At 39.0% G+C, this 22,569-nt stretch overlaps 1 protein-coding gene across 1 annotated transcript in view; it reads right to left on the bottom strand.

The window, feature by feature from the left end:
- Positions 1 to 22,569, bottom strand: part of LOC133123306 (ephrin type-A receptor 6-like) — a 210,192-nt gene that overhangs the window by 82,388 nt on the left and 105,235 nt on the right. Inside the window, exons 4-5 of the mRNA XM_061233659.1 lie at positions 15,460 to 15,615; positions 9,160 to 9,495 (exon numbers count right to left, since the gene is read on the bottom strand). Coding sequence (XP_061089643.1) covers positions 9,160 to 9,495; positions 15,460 to 15,615 — 492 coding nt within the window. The remainder of the gene's footprint in view (positions 1 to 9,159; positions 9,496 to 15,459; positions 15,616 to 22,569) is intronic.

Below are 22,569 nucleotides of genomic sequence, written 5' to 3'. Positions count from 1 at the left end.
TTTTTAGACTTATTGGTCGTCTGCTGCTGTAGCCTATCCACTTAAGAGCTTTGACACGTTGTGTGTTCAGAGATGCTCTTCTGCATACCACTGTTGTAATGTGTGATTATTTGCATTACAGTCACCTTCCTGTTAGCTTTGACCAGTCTCCTCGGCCTTCTCCTCTGACCTCTCTCATTGACAAGGTGTTTTTGCCCGCAGAACTGCTGCCCACTGAATGTTTTTGGTTTTTCGCACCATTTTCTGCTCGAGAGACAGTTGTGCATGGAAATCCCAGGAGATCAGCAGTTTCTGAGATACTCAAACCGCACCAACAAGTCTGGCACCAACAATAATTCCGAGTCAAAGATAAAATTTCTTGCCCATTCTGACATTTGGTCTGAAAAACAGCTGAACCTCTTGACCAGGTCCGCATTTTATGCATTTAGTTGCTGCCACATGATTGGCTGATTAAATATTTGCATTAACTGCCTGGTGTACAGGTCTACCTAAAAGTGTTCAGTCAGTGCATGATAATGCAGACAATGAAGCAATTATATTGCCTGCATACAAGTTGGCTAAACATCCTTTTGATTAATTATGGAACTAAAATTCAGCTAAGAATGGCCAAATTCAGAAGGGATTGTCTGAAACATAGAAATGATAGCATACGTCCCAATCTAATTTACACTGTAAGCAGTTCATTGAATATGTGCATGAAACTACACAGCCAACTTTGGCCAACTGTAGCAAGGATAAAGTTAACACTGGCAAGAAGCGCTGATGTTGTGTTCTTCCATAGAAGGCCCTAATACCTTATAGGGGAAAGATAAATGTATCCTATTACTAGCCTGATCGCCAATGCTGGAGAGCATTGGGGACTGTAAATTGATACAAATGAAAACTGCATGTCCTTTGACAGCATTTCTTTATCATGACTGGCAGTGTGATTGCTAAATCCACAGCATGATAATTTATTATATGTATTATATTTGATAATGATTATTGTTACTTTATAAAAGTGTCAGTATGAATTCTGGAATAACATAATGCAGAAGGTTTCATTTTCACTAAGATTCCTTCAGAATTCACGTTTCCAATGTTGCTGAAATTAAAAATTCTTCACTGACACATTGAGCAATTTTGGTAGTTTTAATTCTCTACAGCTTTATTTTTCTTGGAAGCAATAGCTTAAATAGCTTCTCTAGTTCAGGGGATATGCCGTGATGACCAACAATGATTCATTTTAAAGATCAAGATGCATCATACATGAAGTACTGAAATTTAAGGATTGTGAATAAACTTCCATTTTATTGTGCCAAATATTTATGAAATATATTAAAAACTGCCACTGGAAATATTGATTGATAGTGGTCTTTCCTTGCCTATTTGGACATACATCAATTATTATAATTTTAGAAATTTTGTATCAAAATGTATTAGACCGTTTATTACTTAAAATCACAGATCAATGGCTTATAATGACTTTAACCTTTAGCATTTACAGTATAACACTTAATTTCCTCTGTCAATCAAAAAAATATTATGATGTACAGGAACTTGATGCAGACAAATTTGGGCACCTTTTACAATTAATATCTAAGTGAAAAGAAGCTAACCTGACCTCTAAATGGGACAATGTTAAACATGACACATTTCTTAAAATTCTAAAGCAAGATTACTTTTTATTAAAGAAATGTACAATGTGTGCCCACATTTTTGCCCCCCAATGTACATACATAAACTGTCAGTGCAAATAAATAGCACTGCATTATAAATACTAAAAATATAAAAATGAGGTCACACAGTATTTGAATGTTGAAGAATTCTTCCCTAAAATGAGGATTCCCATGAGATTCAGCAATCAGCTCTATGAAAACACCAGTAACAACAGGCCCAGGCAGAATATGATAAATCATTAATCTGTGGGACCATTGTGAAATACCTCTTGATTGATTCTGAGACACAAGTAAAAGTTTCCAATTCCCAATTTCTCAATGATTAATATTGTCCTGGCTGTTACATCCTCCACCAAGGTATAGTTGTATAGTTTAAAATTAGTATGATAGATGGGATTGTGCTCAGGTGAAAGGGTAAAACAGATGATGATTTCCCAAGACTCTCTCTCACTCACGAAAACTGACAGGATTTACAATATAGTGAGTTACCCCTCTCTTAATAATTCTATCATACCAGTCTTCTGACACTGTGTGCATACACCACAGCGAATTGAATCTATTTTTGGGGTGTGGATATTAATATTCTGTCTGCAAGTGGAAGCATACAGCTTTGTTTTTGAGATGACAGCATTCTCACACACCACACTGGACTGCTAAATACAAAATGCACAATTCAATAAATAACATGAGGCTCCCTCTGCCATCACAGTTGCTGTAAAACTGATATTCAATGGTAATTGCATCAGATTGTCAAAAAATTGTCAATGTTTAGCTCATCATTCATGATTAAATATTAACCTTAAAACTTTTTTTATTGATTTTCTTTATTTATTGAGGAACTTTTTATTCTCTGACTTTTCTGTGGACTGAAACTTCTCTCCCTGGGTGACACTTTGGCCAACTATGCATCATCTTGCTTGTCTACCCTAGCTTGACAGTCTACCCTAGAAATGTAATACCCAAGGATATTTAATCCACGTCATTCCACTGTGAAGTAGTGTCTTACCTGGATACACCCCTCACATGAGATAGCGTGTTTTGTTCTAAACATCTCACAAGCCATTTAGTTTGATTTTGTTGCTCGCTTCTTGCCCCAGTTATCACGGTGCAAATATACCTATCTAAATATACTGCTATTACACAATGATGTCAAATCTCATAAAATCCAACTTTCCAGGAAGTGGATAAATTAAAAGAACTTACAAGAAAATATTATGGTTATAATGGTTATGAAGAATGGACTAAATTCAGGGAAAAGTGCATTTTGATTTGAGCTTGCTTAACCCTTTCCACTTTGCCCCCCTAGAGGGCAATTTCCACCTATTTCGTACTAGTCCTATGAAATTGTCAGTATCTAAAAAACGATTTATTTACACATGGTTGAAAAATTAGTTTTATAGTTTTACATCAAGCACCAACCCAGAACTACTTTACACTAAGCGAGCACTTCATTAGTAATGTAATGTAATTAGGTAATAATAATAATAATAATAATAATAATAATAATAATACTACATTTTATTTGAAGTGGCGCCTTTCTAGACACTCACGGTCACCTTACATTGTGCAAAATACAAAAAAACATGGTAAAAACATGATACAATATATCCAATTAAAAATAATTTACAATGAATTAATATCAAACAAACAGACAGCAGACAGAGATAGACACAACAACATAAAGGGAAGGAAACAGTCAAGGGTATGCAAGAGTAAACAGATGAGTTTCGAGAAGTTTTTTGAAAGATGACAGTGACTCTGTATGGCGGATGTGTTTGGGTAGAGAGTTCCAGAGCCTGGGTGCTGTAGAGCTGAATGCTCGAGCACCCATAGTCGGGTGGTGGGGATAGACAGGAGGCCAGCTGAGGAGGAGCGGAGAGTGCGAGTTGGGGTGTAGTCGTGAAGAAGGTCAGAGAGATAGGGGGGTGCAAGGGTGTTCAAAGCCTTGTATGTGAGTAGGAGGATCTTGAAATCAATGCGCTGTTGAACTGGTAACCAGTGTAGTGGAGTGAGGATGGGTGTGATTTTGTGCGGGTGAGGATTCGGGCAGCAGAATTTTGTATAATTTGAAGTTTGTTGGCGAGTTTGGTGGGGAGTCCTGAGAGAAAGCTGTTGCAGTAATCCAGCCGGGAGGTGACAAAGGCATGGATTAGAGTTTCAGCACTGGTGTGGGAGAGGTATTTACATATATATATATATATATATATTTTAACTTATTGGCCTTCTGCTGCTGTAGCTTATCCATTTAAGAGGTTTGATGCATTGTGTATTCAGAGATGCTTTTCTGCATACCACTGTTGTAATGGTTATTTGGATTACTGTCACATTCCTGTGAACTTTGACCAGTCTGGCCCTTCTCCACTGACCTCTCATTAACAAGCCATTTTTGCCTGCAGAACTGGTGCTCACACTGGATGTTTTTTTTTTTTTTTGTACCATTCTCTGCAAACTCCAAAGACTGTTGTGTGTGAAAATCCCAGGAGATCAGCAGTTTCTGAGATATTCAAACCGCCCTGTCTGGCAACAACAATCATTCCACAGTCAAAGTCACATTTCTTCCCCATTTTGGCATTTGGTCTGAAAAATCTCTGAAAGAAATATGATCTCTTCTGTACCACCAAACTTCAACCCACGCACACGCTAAAAAAATGGTCCTCTGATGTTGACGTATTCTACAGTTATGTATGCACAGCAGCCAGATAAATACCCCCAGGATATGCTGGAAACATGGTTTTACAATGATGTAGCTCATCCCTGTGGTGAAAGTTTAGTGCATTCTGCACGATTTATATCGGAAAAAGATTTGCCTGCAACGCAAATGCTCATTGGATATTTACACACATCATTCACAATGCAGCGATATTCCTGTTATGTTCCTGTTATCTGTATGTTAGATTATTATTGTTATTCTTGTAATTTCTTATGTTTCATATTCATGTCTGGTGATCTGTTTACATTCAGTAGTCTTTGCACTCGTCTTCCCCTGCGGTGTCTGAGTCTGAATGTTTACGAGCCCAAATCATTCCCCTGTCTGCGTGCTCCACTATTCGGGGGTTTACGGTGGTTCCGGGGTTCAACCTTCCTTCCATGCATTCCTTACTGCCGACTTCTTTCGCTTGTTAATGTGGTAAAGCACTATTCTTATTCTAACAACTACTAATTCAGATATTGTACAGTACTAATCATATTAATACACTTACTGTCTGTCTAACTAACAAACTAACAGTCACATAATTTGGGTAGTTTAGATTTAATCACATAACTAACTTACTAACGCATCTCCAGTTTCAATTCTGTTCTGTAACTCCGCCTCCCTATTATATCACTGATTACTTGCTTAGTTTCAGCAAAGTGTTCACACCTGTCTCTCCATATCTCTGCATCTCCTGATTATATGTAATTGTCTATTCCCTAGTCCGGAACCATTTGTATCACGTATGTCTTCGTGAATCGAGTCAGCATTTTCGTTCCCCCCTCGTCATTGTATTATTGCCCTTTCATGCGTCTCACCTGATGTTTATTTGTTAGACCGCCCTCACTCCCATGCCCCGCCAAGGTTGTCTCATTCCCCTGTGTATTTATACCTGTCCTTTTCAGTTGCACATTGCTAGTTCATCTTGTCCTGTTTCTTGAGTCCCGAGCCCTTGAATCCCTTCCCCCCAGTTCCCAAGCCCAAGCCCAAGCCCAAGCCCAAGCCCAAGCCCAAGCCCAAGCCCAAGCCCAAGCCCAAGCCCAAGCCCAAGCCCAAGCCCAAGCCCAAGCCCAAGCCCAAGCCCAAGCCCAAGCCCAAGCCCAAGCCCAAGCCCAAGCCCAAGCCCAAGCCCAAGCCCAAGCCCAAGCCCAAGCCCAAGCCCAAGCCCAAGCCCAAGCCCAAGCCCAAGCCCAAGCCCAAGCCCAAGCCCAAGCCCAAGCCCAAGCCCAAGCCCAAGCCCAAGCCCAAGCCCAAGCCCAAGCCCAAGCCCAAGCCCAAGCCCAAGCCCAAGCCCAAGCCCAAGCCCAAGCCCAAGCCCAAGCCCAAGCCCAAGCCCAAGCCCAAGCCCAAGCCCAAGCCCAAGCCCAAGCCCAAGCCCAAGCCCAAGCCCAAGCCCAAGCGGCATTCTGTCCAGTTGGTTTTTGTTTCCTGTTTTTCTTGTTTATGACCCCTGCCTGCTTTTTGGACCCTTATTTTGGATCAGCTTTGGTACTTTTACCTGTGTGGATTCCGCTCTGTCTGCCCCTTTATCTGCCATTAAACCTGCCACTTTTCCACACCCCTGTGTCTGCTTCTGGTTCCTCTGTCCCCCCCGCCGTGACAATTCCCAAACTGTCCGTCACCTGAATATGCTACATTGTACCTTAATGTGCAGAGAAGATAACTTTCAGACATCATTTGCCCTAACCAGCTAACTAATAACACTGGCAACAGACATTTTATTTTAATGTCATGCAGGACTAAATACTTTGCATTGCCTTTTAGTTGATGGTTTACAACTGCTTCTCATGAAGTCGGGGTAGATGGATTTGCCCCGAGTTCACAAGTTGGAATTCCGATTTTGAGTGACGTTCAATTGCACTTTTTCTTGTCGGAGGTCGGAAAACTTGACCGAGTTGTCTGGAATGCAGTTTTAAGGGAAATACTTTGAGATACGCTATTACACACATTACCCTGTCACATATTTGACAGTGAAACGCAAGGAGGTGAGATGTGTGACTTCTACTGACAAAGTACAGTAGATGTACATATACAGAACAACTGACACCAGTGTTTACTATAAATTGATGGAGCCAGAAAACTATAAATTGGATAACATACAATGGTTAGATACCATTTTCTAATAAACAAACCAATTAGTTCAGTAAAAACAGTATTTTCTCTGCATTTAAATTGGGCTAGAATAGATATTCCACAGAATCAACTCCTGAGCACTTGTGGCAGGCCTAACATTTGCCTGCAGCATTATTGCATTCCAGAGCACACTGAGGTGGAAATGACCTATCAGTCACTCACATCACATTGGGCAGAAATGGATTCATGCCAATGGAGTGTATGAAAAGAAAACGGGCTGGCTGTTTTTTATTTATTTTTACAAATTTTGGAGATCATACTATAATATCTTTCATATTACATGCATGAAAGAGAGAGAGAAAAACATACAGAATACTGAATATCTGTCAGCAATCACACTGTAATTGTTTTGCAAGGAACATGGTCTAATCTTTCATAAATTCATAACATTATTCAATAAACTTGTGTGAAGAAGCTGGCCACACAGAATAATTTAATAAAAAAATATTAAAAAAACATTCATTTGAACATATTTGAACAAGGGACTTTCATGTTTTGCATATAGGAGGCCACAACCCTACAAAATGGCCTCCTTCCTACTCCTCGCACACCTGCTTTAAAGACATAAATTGTAATCACCAGCAGGTGTGCAACTAGCCTTAATCAATCACACATTTAGACCATCAGCAGTTTAAGGTAGACTGAAGTAATGTGTTGAACCAGATCTTTTCACACTACATTAAACATTTTAAAGAAATGTATAATGAAGAGGCCTTTATTTTCACAACTTACAATTGCAACTTACTTTATTTACCTTTTATATCACATTTATTAAGACAGCCAAACATTCTGGTTTCAGTGCATACCTTCCATAAGGATTCCTCCTAATAACTCAAACCATAAATCTATATTGCCTAAGCTGGTTTCAAATCAGGCTTGAATAAGTGTGAAATAAGAACACCATTGGCAGTTTGTTTTATTCTGGTCATAAATATTTTTAATGGAAGCAGACCTGGGTCAAATACGTATTTGAAATATTTGGGCACCCCTGGTTTAAATGTCTGTTATAATGAATCGTAAGGGAATGCTAACATGATTCTAAATATTTTTTTTTATTATTTTATTTAATTTTATTTATTTTATTTATTTTATTTATTTTATTTATTTTATTTATTTTATTTATTTTATTTATTTTATTTTTTTACAGTTTATAAATTATAAAAAAGGAAAAGGGCCCTCTGCAGACCTCTTTTAGATTTATTCTTTGTTACTTTTTAAAAAGATGATTACTAAGGCCCAGACCAAGGTGATTTACTCACTGAGTCAATCACCTGTTTCTGTCTGGTGTTAACAACCATGGGTTCCTCTAAACAGTTGTCCAAGGATGTCAGAATAAAGACGGTTAATTTCCACCAAGAAGGAGAGGGCTACAAAAAAACTCTTTCAACATTTCAAACTGCATTAAATGGAATGGAAGATAAATGGAACAGTTAAGTCAAGGCAAGGTCTGCAAGAAAATGTCCAGAATGGCCCGAGACCTGGTGAGAAATGCTCAGAAGAACCCACACAAAAAAGCTGCAAAAAAGAATAGCAGACAGATCTAGCTGTTCACAGGACAAAAATGCAAAATACTTTAAACAGAAAAGACGTACATGGCTGAGTTGCCAAAAAGAAGCCTTTCCTATGACCTCAACACAAAATTAAGCATCTGTATCTGTATGAAATTAAGTATGCCAAAGAAACTGAACCCAGAATCTCAGTACCACCAAAGCCCATTCTCCACTATTGCAAGACATTCCAAAAGGACAATGTGCTTTGGACTGACAAAACCAAAATGGAACTTACTGGCCACCACCAAAGAAGGTATCTTCTGGAGAAAAAAGAGAGAAGCCTTTGTAAAGAAGAACACCTAGACAACTGTTAAGATTGAAGGTGGATCTATTATGCTTTTGTGTTGTGTGGCAGCTGGGGGCACAGGATATCTTGTGCGAGTGGAAGGAAGAATGGATTCTGCCAAATATCAAGAAATTCTAGAGGCTAGAGGATGTTCGAAGGTCAGTCCAGACATTGAAGTTGAAGAGAGGTTGGGTATTCCATCAAGAGAATGATCCAAAGCATACCTCAAAATCAACCATGAAGTACCTCCAGGAAAGACGGATGAAGGTTTTGGAATGGCCACCACAGTCCCCAGACTTGAATATTATTGATAATCTGTGGAGAGATCGCAAACATGCCATACATGCAAGGAGGCTGACGGATATTTCTGAGTTAGAGATTTTCTGCCAGGAAGAATGGGGAAAAATCCCAAAAGCGAGAATTGTATGACTCTTAACTGGCTACAGGAAGCGTTTGCAAGCTGTTGCCTGAAGAGGAGTTACATCAAACATTGATTTGGCCCAGGTCTGATCATAATGCCTTGCAATAGTGGAGAATGGGCTTCAGTGGTATTGAGATTCTTGATTCAGTTTTTTAAGCTCTCTTGTTAAATATATAGGGCAGTTTTGGAAAAACTTGTTTGTCTTTGACTATTTTTTTCTTATTTCTCAGCCACGATCCTTGACGATCATTGGTGCAACTCTGGGCCTCATGTTCACAAACACCAATAACAGACTCCAAAGTCAATCAAAAGCCTTGAATCAAGACTAGATACAGACAGCTTTCTTATACCTGCATGGAGGAAGCAATTTAATATACCTGACTATTCAGAAGCAGCTGAGAAGCTAAGAAAGTACTCACCACCCTGGTCAGTGCTGACGGTGATGGCCGCCACGGGCCGTGGAACGGAGCTGAGCTCAGACACGCCATTGAGGGACTCGATCTCGAAGGTGTAGTTGGAGTGGCCGGAGAAGTCGAGCACGGTGACCGAGGCGTTGGTCAGGCCCTGCGGGCGGGGCACGAAGCGTAGGCCCCCGCTGCAGAGCTCGCACTGTCGCAGGTCCGAGCCGCACCTCTTGCACAGGACGTTATAGGTGAGGTCCTTCCTGCCCCCGCTGTCGCTGGGTGGGCTCCACTCCAAGTAGAGTGAGGTCTCGTTGATGTTGAAGACCAGGTTGCGAGGAGGGGATGGAGGTCCTAGGGGAACAAGTGGGGGTGAGTGAGAGTGTGAGATTTGCTTATGATTATTATTATTTTTATTATTATTATTATTAGTATTATTCATAATGGCAATGTGTTATTATTTTCTTTTATACCACAGCAACTTAAAGTATTTCATTTGGGAATCTTTTTGCAATGTGGGGATGCTGGGTGGCTTCTTCTGTAAAGGCACTGTTTTACTGTTTATAATAATGCAAAATAAGTTATTTCTTGTACATTTACCAAATTTACACACCAAGTTTGCTAAAAGAGTTCATGTTAGCTAGCTCATAATAAGCAGGGAAATGTTACGAATCAGTCCAGGCTTTTAAAATGTGTGCTTTATTCCACAGTAGGTGGCTGAGACTGGGAAAATGCAGGAGAGGTTGGCTATTGTTGCATTTATTATTTTTTGTTTGAATACCATGAGGGTGACAGCTAAAGACTTTGATTTATTTTTTTATATCTTATTTTATAAACAGATTCGGAAACCAAAAGCATAAACCGGTAAATCAAAGGGAATCACACAGCAGGTCAAATCAGAACAGAAGGATAATCCACAAAACACACAGGAACAAGTCGAAACACAGGAAGTTAGACAGAAATAAATGCTGGAGTATGGCAAAAGCGTATGACAATCTGGCAATGAATAACAGATGCACTGGCGTTTAAATACACAGGTAATGGAGGGGAAATAATAATCAGTAATGTGTAAAACAATCAGGAAGTGAGACATAGGTGAAATGAATGAAGGGAGTAAATGAACTGACGGACAGACTACGGTGAGCACAGAGGGTAACAAGATACAGAAACACTAAGGACTTAAACAGATAACAGAAAATACAGATCATGACAGTATTTAGCAATTATTTGTCTACATGTATCACCTCTATTGTTAGAAGCAGAAGGATACTCTTTCTTTAGAGGTATACAAAAACTGAGCTAGTGCACCTCTTAGAATATTCATGTTTGGAATGACACTAAAATCATGAATCTTTTGATGGCAATATCATACTGTTCAGTCCTGCTTCTAACAACATAAGGAAACTTTAATATGTTGTTCAGCTAAGTCGGTTCTGCCACTCCCAGTTTCCAGCTTCCATCTGTGCCCCTCTGAGGGCAAGGTTCGCCCATTTTGTTTTAAGCACATAAAATGTGGGCCTTCCTCGACTAGGATGGTTATTCACACGAACACTTACAGGGAGTCTAGTTAGTGGTGAGTTTTGGATCTTGAATTTTTCTGTCAATGATTTCAGGAAGATTCATCTGATGTCTGGTTTTTTGGGACTGTTTTGGGAGACACATGCTGAGGTTTGGCACTTTCTTTCATTGTTTTCTTTTGAGACCGGTACTTGTCTTTGTTTGTTATGGTAGTTGAAACTGTCTATAGATTTGACATGGATCTATGTTGTAATATAATACATTTGTTCATTTGAATCTGCTTGTGAGTTGTACATTTTGATAAATGTTGATCCAACAGGTTGCTCTGCCTCTCAGCGATTTGATTTGATTATTAATATCTTTTGGTAATAATTAACAAAGTAAATTGAATACATTTATTTGACGTGTTGGATAAGTGAAAGGGTTTTAAAAGTTGATGCGCTCATGTTTGATATTCAGAGTGCCGAATATTAAATGAGGAGGTTGATTGTTAAAATTGCAGGATTCAGAAATTGACAACATTTCACCTTAAACTTCACTTCTCTGACAGTACAGCGCAGGTAGAGTTATTCCACGATTAGAATGTAGGCAAGAAATGCCTTCCATTCCCCCAGCCTTGTGATGCCCATAATAGCCACTGATACATCTCCAAGTCCCAAAAATAAAAATCTCCATATCTCATCAATGCGAATGGCTGCGGGAAGGAAAAATGGGAACAACCCATCCCCACACCTGTGCACCTCTTTTCAGAATAACGGTCTCAGTGTAGATTTAATGTAATATAAAGCTATTTACGCCTTTTCATTCCATCAAAGTGCTGCATGTTCTAAGCATCTACCCCATCAATCAACTCCTGTCCCACTCAGACAGAGATTTTTATCCTCTCCACTACTGCAGCTGGTGCTTTATTTCCCACATTCATGCATGTGAAACACCAGAACGCTTTCTCGCTCTCTCTCAGGGCCATATATTTCCAGAATTAACTTCACACGCCACATTGGCACAATCACTGGTGAGGTGCACGGTGCACTGGCCATGGCTACTGAATCTTTTCATTTCCGTAAAGTCAAGTGAGGGGCCCACAGATCAAGGTGTGTGGCTCAGGTGGAAAACGGGCTGAATTATGCTCAGTACAGTATATCATCAGTGGGTGTAGTGCACTTTGATTCATTCATATTCAATCAAATTAACCATTAAGATCCATGCATATTGTGCAGGTTGGATTGGCAATTTCTGTAGTCTACAAATAAAATGAAAGACAAGGATAAGGCAACTGTTTCTCCCAAAAAGTTATTTTGCAGCAGGTGCAGACTTGATTTTTATTTGTATTTTTTATTATTGACTTCTAACAAATCCCGTAAATAAGAGAAAATCCATTTGTAAATCCATTTGTGGGGGAGACTGCAGATGGTTGTCGCACGTTTACTCACTTGTGACTCAATTTTGGCACGTCATATAAGAGTATTTTCAACACTAGTGCAACCCTTTAAGTCTTCTGTAATAGCATGTATACCTTTTATCCTCTTGAATTAATATAAGAAAAACTTAGAAACTTAGAAAAAGATAAGCTGTATATATCTATTACAAAGATGTTTATTTAGAGCACGCTGACTGTTTAAATGAAACAGTTTTATCACCAACCTTTCATAGTAAATTTCTCAATGAGGTAAGGTACTGCTTAGGTAAAAAGCACATGTCTTTGATGGACATAACCAGATAACATTTCAAATGTGTAGGCTATAGATTTTACATTAAAAATTACATGTGACAAGCCTCCCCAGCCGTGGAGTTTTGCTAGAATTGTAGCTACTGACCACATGTTGAAGCCTAACGAAGAAAAACCTATAAACGATAGCCCTCCCTTCTGTTTTATTTTAATAATTGTTGATATTTTTTGAAGAAGAATTAATAGCATAGAAGTATAGAGGAAAAACATCAATGGGTTGAAATTGTACTTTTTGACATGAAAAACATTAACCGCCCCTAGATATAAGCAGTGTGTCAACCAACAAGTGTGACAACCATCCCCGGTCTCCCCTAATTTACTAAACAAAATAAAACCAGAGAAGATCATAACACCGGGTACCAAGCTGTTTTTGCAGCAGTGAATGACCCACTATTGCTCAAATGTAAAAAAAAACATAACGTACGATTAAATCATGAATTCTCATGAACGATATCACTTAATAAACAGAATTGAGTGATTTTCTTGAGAGTGGAAAATGGGCATTTGGGGTTTACACACGTTGCGTATGCGACTTTCCTTGGTTATTTGCATGACCCAAACCGAGCTACCTAGACGGCCCTCCATACCAAAAAATTATATTAATATTGATATTGAGCACAACCTGATGATATTAGTGAAGAAGATTTGCTCGGGGATAACTAATGCACTAAATGCAGCTTGCATATACAATACTGGCATACATGGAAACACTGTACCGTTTAGTTCTCTTAACAGCAAGATTCAGGCCTAAATCATGGTAATTGTAATGATCATTGCTTGTTTAAAACAAATGGTAGGGGAGACCGGGGAACACTTTTAGGTTTTTGCTTAAGAAAATACACTTACTGAGCACTTCATTAGGAACATTTTTACTTACTTATTCATGCGATTATCTAATCAGTTGATTGTGTGGCAGCAGTGTAATGCATACAATGTAGATACGGGTCAGGAGCTTCAGTTAATGTTCACATCAACCATCAGAATGCAGAAAAAATTTGATCTAAGTGCCTTTGACTGTGGAATGATTGTTGGTGGCAGACAAGGTTGCAAAGAATGGTGCCAAAAAACAAGAACAGTGGTTGTGCACAAGAGCACCTCTGAACACACAACGCATCATAACTCCACGCAGTATAAGTCTAAAATGTAAGTCTAATAAATACCTAATAAAGTGCTCACTGATTGCAGATATTAATGTTAGACGCCTTGCTATTTAAGCGCTACATTCCAACAATAAGTAAAAATCACTAAGCAACATCAGTCACAGTATTATAGTTTCTAGTTTCAGTTTCTCACCATGAAACTTTCTAGAAGTTTCTAGAAACTTTATTTGACCCAAATCTTCTGAATATGGGCTGATTCTTTTATTGAGGTTGGAGAATTTACAGTAAACACTTGGCCACAGAAATATGTTGTCAGGCAGTGGGGCCAAGAGCAGGTATGAAAATGTGTTTCTAACAAGACGTATTCATTGCTAAGGTATTTACTGCAAATACTGTGCTGTATTAATAAAGAGTATATAGCAAAGAGGAAAAAATGCACCCTGTACACTGCTTCCTGTTCACCCTGTTCACTGAAATTATTCCAGTGATTTATTGAGGACCTGACGAATACCACGTAGGTTGAGATGTTGTTTGCAATAGATCACACGGAGCATAAACAGTGTATGGGTACATTTTTCTTTCCAAATAGCCACGGCATATACATACCTCAAACAAGGAGGTGAAGCAACACCCACCGATTCATAAATACTTTAAATACTGCCATGCAAGGAAATTTGTTTGTTACATAAATTGTGATGGTACATTAAAAATAGGGTTGATTGGCCATAGATAGTTTTGGTTTGAGTCATGATTCAGAACACGACAGGAGTCTAGGATTCGGTAAAGTGTATTTTGTAACACTTTTGCTTTTGCTTTGTCCACTGCTGATGTTCACAATAATTTTTGCACCTAAAATAATGTATTTCTAGCCACAGACCATAGTGTAGTTGAGCCTCATATCACTCCTGAGCTCAGATATGAGCTTGTGCAAGGAAAAGATTTTAAAAAAATAATAATAATAAAAATAACAGAGACAGCAGGCACATCCTCACAACCAATTAGACTAACACTATTTAAAATACAGTATTACAGTATAATATTAGAGCCAATCTATAGAGCACAGGATGTTCAATAATATATAATATAAGGGCTTAACGAAGCAAAGACATGAAAATGACTATCAATTTGCACAACCTGAAAACTGAAGTTGGATATTTGTCACTTTATACGTAGTGCAGATTGAGCCTCAAGCCTTATGTTGAGATGTTATTTATTTTGTATTGATCTTGGTACTGTAGTTAGTCCTAATTCCTTCCTGACTTGGCCTATTTGCCATATGTACTGGAAATAATGTTCACGGCTGTCCAACTGTTTCTTTGTGAATTGTAGCTTATCTGACCTGTTCTGTAGTCTAATGACCTTGATATGCAAATTTTTGTACATCACTTTGGCTAATAAAATTTAAAGTAATGTTTATGGGGCTTAGATTAATTGGATGCTACTGCCACAAGTAGAATTTTTTGTCAGTTGGTTTGCACTTCATCTCCTGTTTTGCCTTACGCTTCGAATTAATGAATGCGACGATATCATGGTCTTTGAGCATGTTGTACTACTTCCACTGCTGACTCTCAGTGACAATATAGTTCCCTAAAAGATTTGTGCTGACACCAAGTAAGACACTGCTACTCATGACACATGGACTATTCAACCTATCTGGGTCACTAAAACTCCACATCCAAACAGACCTGAGAAATGACCCTTATTTCACCGAAGTCTCTTCTTGCAGCCATGTTTGTGGCAATTACTGTCAGCCAGGTGTACACAGCATTTTATGCACAGTCCAATGCATGCTGGGATGTTATTCGCTCATATCATGGATGAGCCACACCTGCTGTGGTAACCTCTGATTTGCAAATAAGCATTGTACTTGTTATCCCAAGCATTTCCATTCACAATTTTAGTTAAATATATTTGCCATCATTAAAAATGACAAAACAATTAAAATGCAATGCATTTTCTTGAAGCAGAACTTACTGGTGCAGGCCATGGTTGGAGGATCTCTGCCTGCCCTGAAGAAGCCATTTTCACATTGGCAGAATGGGGACCCCTCCTCATGGCTGAAGCTGTGAGGTGGGCACTTGGTGCACTTGATGTTTCCGGCAAATGCTTTGTAGAACCCAGGCTTACAAGCTGTGGAGGGAAAACAGAGCAAAATGGTCAAGAGCAAAAATGAAAATCTCTTAAAGGGCTCTGTCTTGGTATCAGCACAATGCAGCGGTAATTCAAAGACAAGTGTCATTGCTACTTTCAGAATCTTCACTGTTAAATTAGCAAATGACCATGCACTTATTTAGGCAAGTTGACAAGAATAGAAGAGTCCAATGCTTTGTTATCTAAATTTGCTTTTATTTGGACATTTTATTTAAGTATGGTCCCAGTAATTCACTGTGCACAACAGTTTTTTATTTTTATTTGGACACAATTCTAAAACGAATTCATTCAAATGTCACCATTTTAATGCACATCTTTAACCCTATTCTTTGTTTTTCACATGTTTTTAATTACAGTGGCTAGATTTCCATACTTAAATTCCTCAGCGATTTAATCTGTTATTCTTTAACTTAACAAGACATATTTCTTAAACCACTCAGTCCAGCTGCTCTGAACCTTGCACGTTACTTTGCACTTGAACTATCCACTGTGAAACTAGCAAAACTGCATATGACCACCTCCTAAATGAACTTGCATGCTGCACTTTAGACTGTAGATGTGTTTAGATTATGAAGATAGAGACATACTGTATGTACAACCTGCCACACCTGGGACACCTGCATTCAGAGTTTGTCCACTGGCCATTTTGGGCCCTACAACGGGAGCAGAGATGTTACTGGAAACAATGGAATTTCAACTTCTCCCCGATCTCTTACCAGTAGTTTCAAACGGATCGTGGGGCAAGCACTCCTAGTCGTCGTGCTTTTTAGTTATTTCCGCAACACGGTTTAACAAGGTAACACAAGCCGGGCAGTGCCAGGGCTCCACTGCGTGGAGACTCTCATTCCTCTCATTCCTCACGGCTGTCCCTCTGATAAATAAATATGCTGGAGCAAAGACTCAGCCTACTGAGTGATTAGGTCAGCCTGCAGCACAGTATGCAGCTGCATTGATATTATTTGTGCCCGGGCCCCGTTGGATGGCTCAGCTCGAGACGTGCCCTCGACCCAACAGCACATACCTGTCCTTGAGGGCAGAACGGTTATTCGCTTGGCCTTACAATGTTTTTTTGTTGATGCAATTCAATTAAGTTGTATTTGTATAGTGCTTCTTACAGAAGACTGTCACAGAGACGCTTTGAAGAGTAGCAAAAAGGCAAACACCAGGCCTGAACCCCCAAAATAGCAAGTGAGATAAAAACTCTCTAGTGTGGAGAGAAAACACAGTGGTGAAAAAAAAAAACTCCCCAATGGGAAGAAATCTCAGGAGGAACCCGGCTAGTCGGCAAGGGGTATAGTGGTTTTCAAGAATTTGGGCACCCCTGGTCAAAAAGCCTTTTATAATAATATCTAACTGAGTGAACCTGACCTCTAAATAGTACAAAGTTGACACATTTGACACATTTCTTGAAATTTTAAAGCAAGAATACTTTTTATTTTAATTTCTTACAGTTTCAAAATAATATAAAAGGAAAAGGTCCCTGTGTTTGGGAACCCTGTCAGTTAGTACTTTGTAACTCCTCCTTGAGCAACTATGACAACCTTGCAAACACTTCCTGTAGCCAGCTAAGAGTCTTTCAATTCTCGCTTTTGGAATTTTTTGAAAAGCACATTGTTCCCTAGGGCTTCAGGCTTTTCAATGTTTTCTTTTGCATACTTCAGACGCTTCCTTTTTTGTTGAAGTTGTAGGAAAGGCTTCTTTCTGGCAACTGTGCCATGTAGGTCTTTCTTGTTTAAAGTATGTTGTATTGTTGTCCTGTGAACAGCTAGGCCAGTGTCTGCTACTCTTTTTGGCAGTTATTTTGCAGTGATGTGTGGGTTCTTCCGAGCATTTCTCACCAGGTCTTGGGCCATTCTATCTGAAATGATCTTCCAGACCTCGCCTTGACTTCATCTGTTCCATTTATCTTCCATTTTCTAATAATGTTTCTGAATGTGGAAATAGGTAGTTTGAAACATTGAGAGAGTTGGATACTTTAGAAACTACTTCAGAATAAAAAATTCAGCCCTGGAGTTTATTTAAAAATTAAAATAAATAGCAATCTTGGTTTAGAATTTGCAGAAAGGTCTCTCATGTTTGTACCATTTAGAGTTCAGGTTTGCGTGTACAAATGAATTGTAACAGACGTTTAAACCAAGGGTGCCCACATTTTTGCACCCCACTATGATGGTAAATGGATAAAACAGAAATGTGTTAAAAATTCCATTATAATAAATGCATTGGACATATTTTCCACTTTGGTCTGAAGACACATCTCTTTGACTAACTCTTAACTAACTTCTCCGCAGGGCTGCCCCAACTGAGTATCACTTGTATTCAAGCAATTTGCACTTCTTTCATTTTGCACTTGTATCTTCATTACAATGTTGTACGTCTTTTTCATAACTCTTGTAATCGTGCCTCACTTCTAGTTTATGAATTGCCATAACTTTACTGACTCAGCCAATGCTTACTGTACTGTGTGAACTGGACATGATGTTATTGGCTATGGAGAACTGCACTTTAGCTGACCTACATTCTACGGTTATTCCAACAACCGACAATGTTGTATGTAACTTTTGGATAAAAGCGTCTGAAAAAGAAAATGTAATGTACTTTAATACCTTCTTGTGCGATTACTGCGCACACACTTGATGTACACACTTGATGATGGCTACAGTACTTCCTGTAAAAATGACATAATGAACACATTGAATTTGGAAACGGTGGTGTTGCATAATTAATCTGGATCCCTCTCCTGAGCTAAAATTCTTAAACTAGGATAGTGTAAAAAATCTCGGATAGTGTGAAAATCTCAGCCAGATAATTGCAGAGCATTAGGAGTTACATAAAGCTTCCACTAAAACCTGTTGGTATCTCAGAGCTATGTATCCAGAATTCGTAATGTATCAAGCGTAATACATGCCCAAACAGAGAGGACTTACCAACAAATACCTATTCATCAAAGTATTAAAACAGCCAAATATGTTATAAGATGAGCCCTATTTTGGTGGCGAAGGTAATGCAAATGCACCTGGGCATGAATGGAACTGAATTGCCCTGTGTAAATGGAAAATTGGGTTGGAGGTGGGTGCTGAAAGTTTGATGTTGAATAAATTGTTTGCAGGTTTAACCAGCCCAGACCACCTTTTATCTCTAATGGTGGCACGTTGTGCTGTTTTGCTGCTGTTAGCAAAGAGCACATACTGTATGAACATAGAGCATATGGGACAGACAAGAAATGACATAATATTCATGGAGAGACCATCTCTATGCATATGTTTGTTAAACAAATGGATGCACAGTTGAATATCGAAGATATAAAAATAGTTTGGCATGTACTGTAGTTGCATGCGGTTTTTGAAATGATTTATAATTTTATTATGCGATAGTGCAATGGCATTTCTTAGGATTCAATTTTCCTAGAGCATAATGTAGATGTAGTCCCAAAAATCATAGCTCCCAATTTCTTGCATAAACAATATCTAGCCTCATTATATGCTTAACAGGTACCTTTAATTTTAAAATGAAAAAGTAAGAGTATATTAAACCAATATTGCAACGGGATTCAACAATTATTATTCTTGGCAGATACAGATTAAGCCTAGTCCTAGACTAAATTTTATTGGAGATTATCCATACAAAACTGCATTTAGTCCAGGATTAAGCTTAATCTGTGTTCATGTAACCGGCCCCTATTCTGTTATTGACCATCATCTTATATTACAGCCCATGGTAATGCTTACATTATGTCACATGAATCACACAGAGTTCCTGAAAAATTATTCATAACTTTAAAAAGTTATTCATTTTACCTTATTTATTGATATATCAATTAACTTGAGAAAGGCTTTGGTGTGGTAGTTCATTGATATATTAATAAATAAATGAAATAACCACCATATTTTTGTGTGCCCCTGATACTACTGCTTCTTCAGTTGTCATACACTTGATGTCATATCCAAATATGGCTTCTATACTTCTGGTGTCTATATCTTCAATTAGCCATACTGTTGTTTAGGCTGCACCATTCTGGAGACTTGAGGCATGACTTGGACTCGTCCATCAGAGACTTGAGACTTGACTCGGACTTGCATTTGATGAATTGTGAACATCTCTGTTCTGCGGTCACTTTGATCACACTTTTTCATCCTGACATTTGGTCTGAAAAGCAGCTTAACCTCTTGACCACATCTGCATGCTTGTATGCCTTTAGTTGCTGTCACATGATTGTGATTGGACCTATTGTTTTCAGAAACAAATGTGATACGTAATCAAAAACATTGAAACATGAAAGTAAATGTATTGAAATAAAAGTAATATTCAGTTTTCCCATGTTTGAACAAGACATATTGATATCTGCATTGTTTATTACATTCAGCCTTTTTTCTTCATTTTCTTCAAAGATGCTAATAATTCTGGCGCCCACTGTATATAAATGCCAAGGTATTACAACCACTTTTGGCATTTCTGAAGGGATGTGTGGTTTCTCTCTCTGGCTTATTCAAAAAAAAATCTCTTTATATAGAGATAAATGTTCAGTGTTGAATCTAATCTAGTTTCCATGTGGTCCCTTCTGGTCTCACATAAAGTTTGTTTGTTAATCAGAATTTTGCTGTGCTATCTACTTATATTGTTTATATACACTTATTATACTGTTTAATATGCTCTCCCTGACCCAGCGCAAAATTACTTTGAGTAACGTTTGCGCTGACGGTTTGGGAACGGATTAAGCAATAAATCCCATATACTCAATAACCATCAGGAAGCCACTCCGGAGCTGTCCAGGGCATGTAGCGGGACTCTCGGCCAGACGCGCAGAATCCTCTGACCGGCGGGGGGCTCCGCTAACTACGCGCGAGTTTCCCAAGGTTAATTAGCTCTGGAAGTCACCCAAGACCTCAGCCGGGAGAACTCCGGAGTGCGCCGGCGGATACAAGCCAGCGGACGCGCCGGGGATTTTTCACCTGTCTGCGGCTCCGTGGCAGACCGACAGTCTTCTCCGCCGTGCGATGAAGGCCCTGCTCTCGCGGGGTTAACATCTCCTCCGCTGCGCCACCGACGACCAGCGATTTCCAGAGGAGCACAATTCCGCAGCATTTATTGGCAGAAACCCCATAAGAAATGTTGCGGAATAGTTCAGCTCTTGAAATCAAATAATGCTTGATAAGATGCACGAGAAGGATTCCTGCTGCAAATATTGCGTTTTGAAAGTAACCCCTCTTTTCCGAGGGCATGCAGCACAAATAAGTTTTATTACGTCGCTGATGAGAAACTCTGCACTACATTGCTTTTCCTTTTGTCAGTGTTAGAAGAAAATGAGACTTCTTGCATAGAGTAGATTATTGTATGCCTTACTAAATCTTTCAGGGTAAGATACAGTCACAATATGTCATATAGTACTGCATGCTTTGCCTATGGTATGCATGAACAATACAGGACTGCAGGAAAATCCTAGATATCCACAAAGTTTGAAGTTCAAACACAATTATTCACCACAATTATTCACAGCCCAAAATCAATATTCAGCACAATCACGCACGTTTAAAAAAACGAATTGCCATTTACATCTTGTGCCCTTGTAATGTCAAGTGCAAGTAATATGATGGCTAAATTATTCTATCTCAACAGCTGTCTACATTTACAGCAGCCTATGTACGATACCACCTATTCTAGCTGGTGGATTGTTATGGGCTTTTAGTAGACGGCCTTAATAGTTTTTCTATTATAAGTATTGCTCTCTAACAATTGACTTATAATTTATGGAGTAATTTATTCCTGTACTCAGAGAGAAAGTTGGTTATTTTCTGTATCTCTGCTTAACAAAAAATTAGTACCAGTGCACATCAATCTGACCATACATGGGTAATTTATCATGCAGAATGTTCTGTAAGCTTATACCACGCTGGTTTTCTCCTCCAACAGGTTTCCCAATCTTTCAAATCGATACGCTATGTCAACGGCTGTTTTAGGAATTACTTTACACCCAGTAGGATCTATTAGCCTATCTCTTCAGATAAATAGCATTTTATATGCATGTTGTTGATGGTTGGTTGCATATGCAAAATTGCAAACCCAATACTTCTGCACTGTCACCACTTCATTTGCATAGACTAGGTTGTTCCACCAACAAAGAAGAACGCAGAGGACAGACAAGCAACCGGACTCAAGACTTCACATCTTTACATTTTATTAATATTATTTATTTTGTTTTTTATTAATATTTGCACATTGTGACTAATTAATTTACAGCTGAATGAGAGACGAGTATTTCAAGATTCAAGATCTGCACTTATCTTCAAAGTTTGAGAACTGCGCGATGGTGCGGCATTTGTGGTGTCGAGTCACATATGTGCTCACACCGTAAACTCTCACTCTAGTCCTCCTAGTTAGTCCTCCAACCCTTCAAATACAAATAAGCCCACACTCAACTCCTAAGAACATTGGGAATGCTTTTCCAGATAATCAGGAGTCATTAGTCCTCCAGTCCTTTCAGATGCAATTGTAGGTGAGAATGCAAGCAATGACACTTTGAACACATCGTTGATACATGTCTTTGATATAGAACAATAGGGAGAGCCACTGTTCTGGTCCCCAGCCCCCACTCTGGTCAACGTAGTGGCCATAGTCTACCTGCACATGCTGAACTTAACTTGCACTTCTAACTGAATGTCCATCTGAAATTAAGTGAGGGAGTGTGTTTTGTAGGAAAGGGGAACATGCTTGCACATTCCAAATCTTGGAGCGGAGGTTGCAGTGAATATCGAGTCAGGGCCCTCCCCATCTGGAAGCATGCGATGAAAGCTCTTATTGAAATTGTAGATGTATTTAAGAGCTTTGCTTGCTTAGTAGGGGCTAGAACAGCCTGCCATATGCTATGCGCAGGGAGCATGTTTACATGTGTAAACTGATAGGGCACAAAGCACAGGTCCTCGGAGGGAATGTGGAGTTAGG

The sequence above is a fragment of the Conger conger genome, chromosome 3 (genome assembly GCF_963514075.1).
Source record: "Conger conger chromosome 3, fConCon1.1, whole genome shotgun sequence".
Lineage (NCBI taxonomy): Eukaryota > Metazoa > Chordata > Actinopteri > Anguilliformes > Congridae > Conger > Conger conger.
Note: the sequence above shows the minus strand (reverse complement) of the source record. Positions and strands in the feature narration are given on the sequence as shown.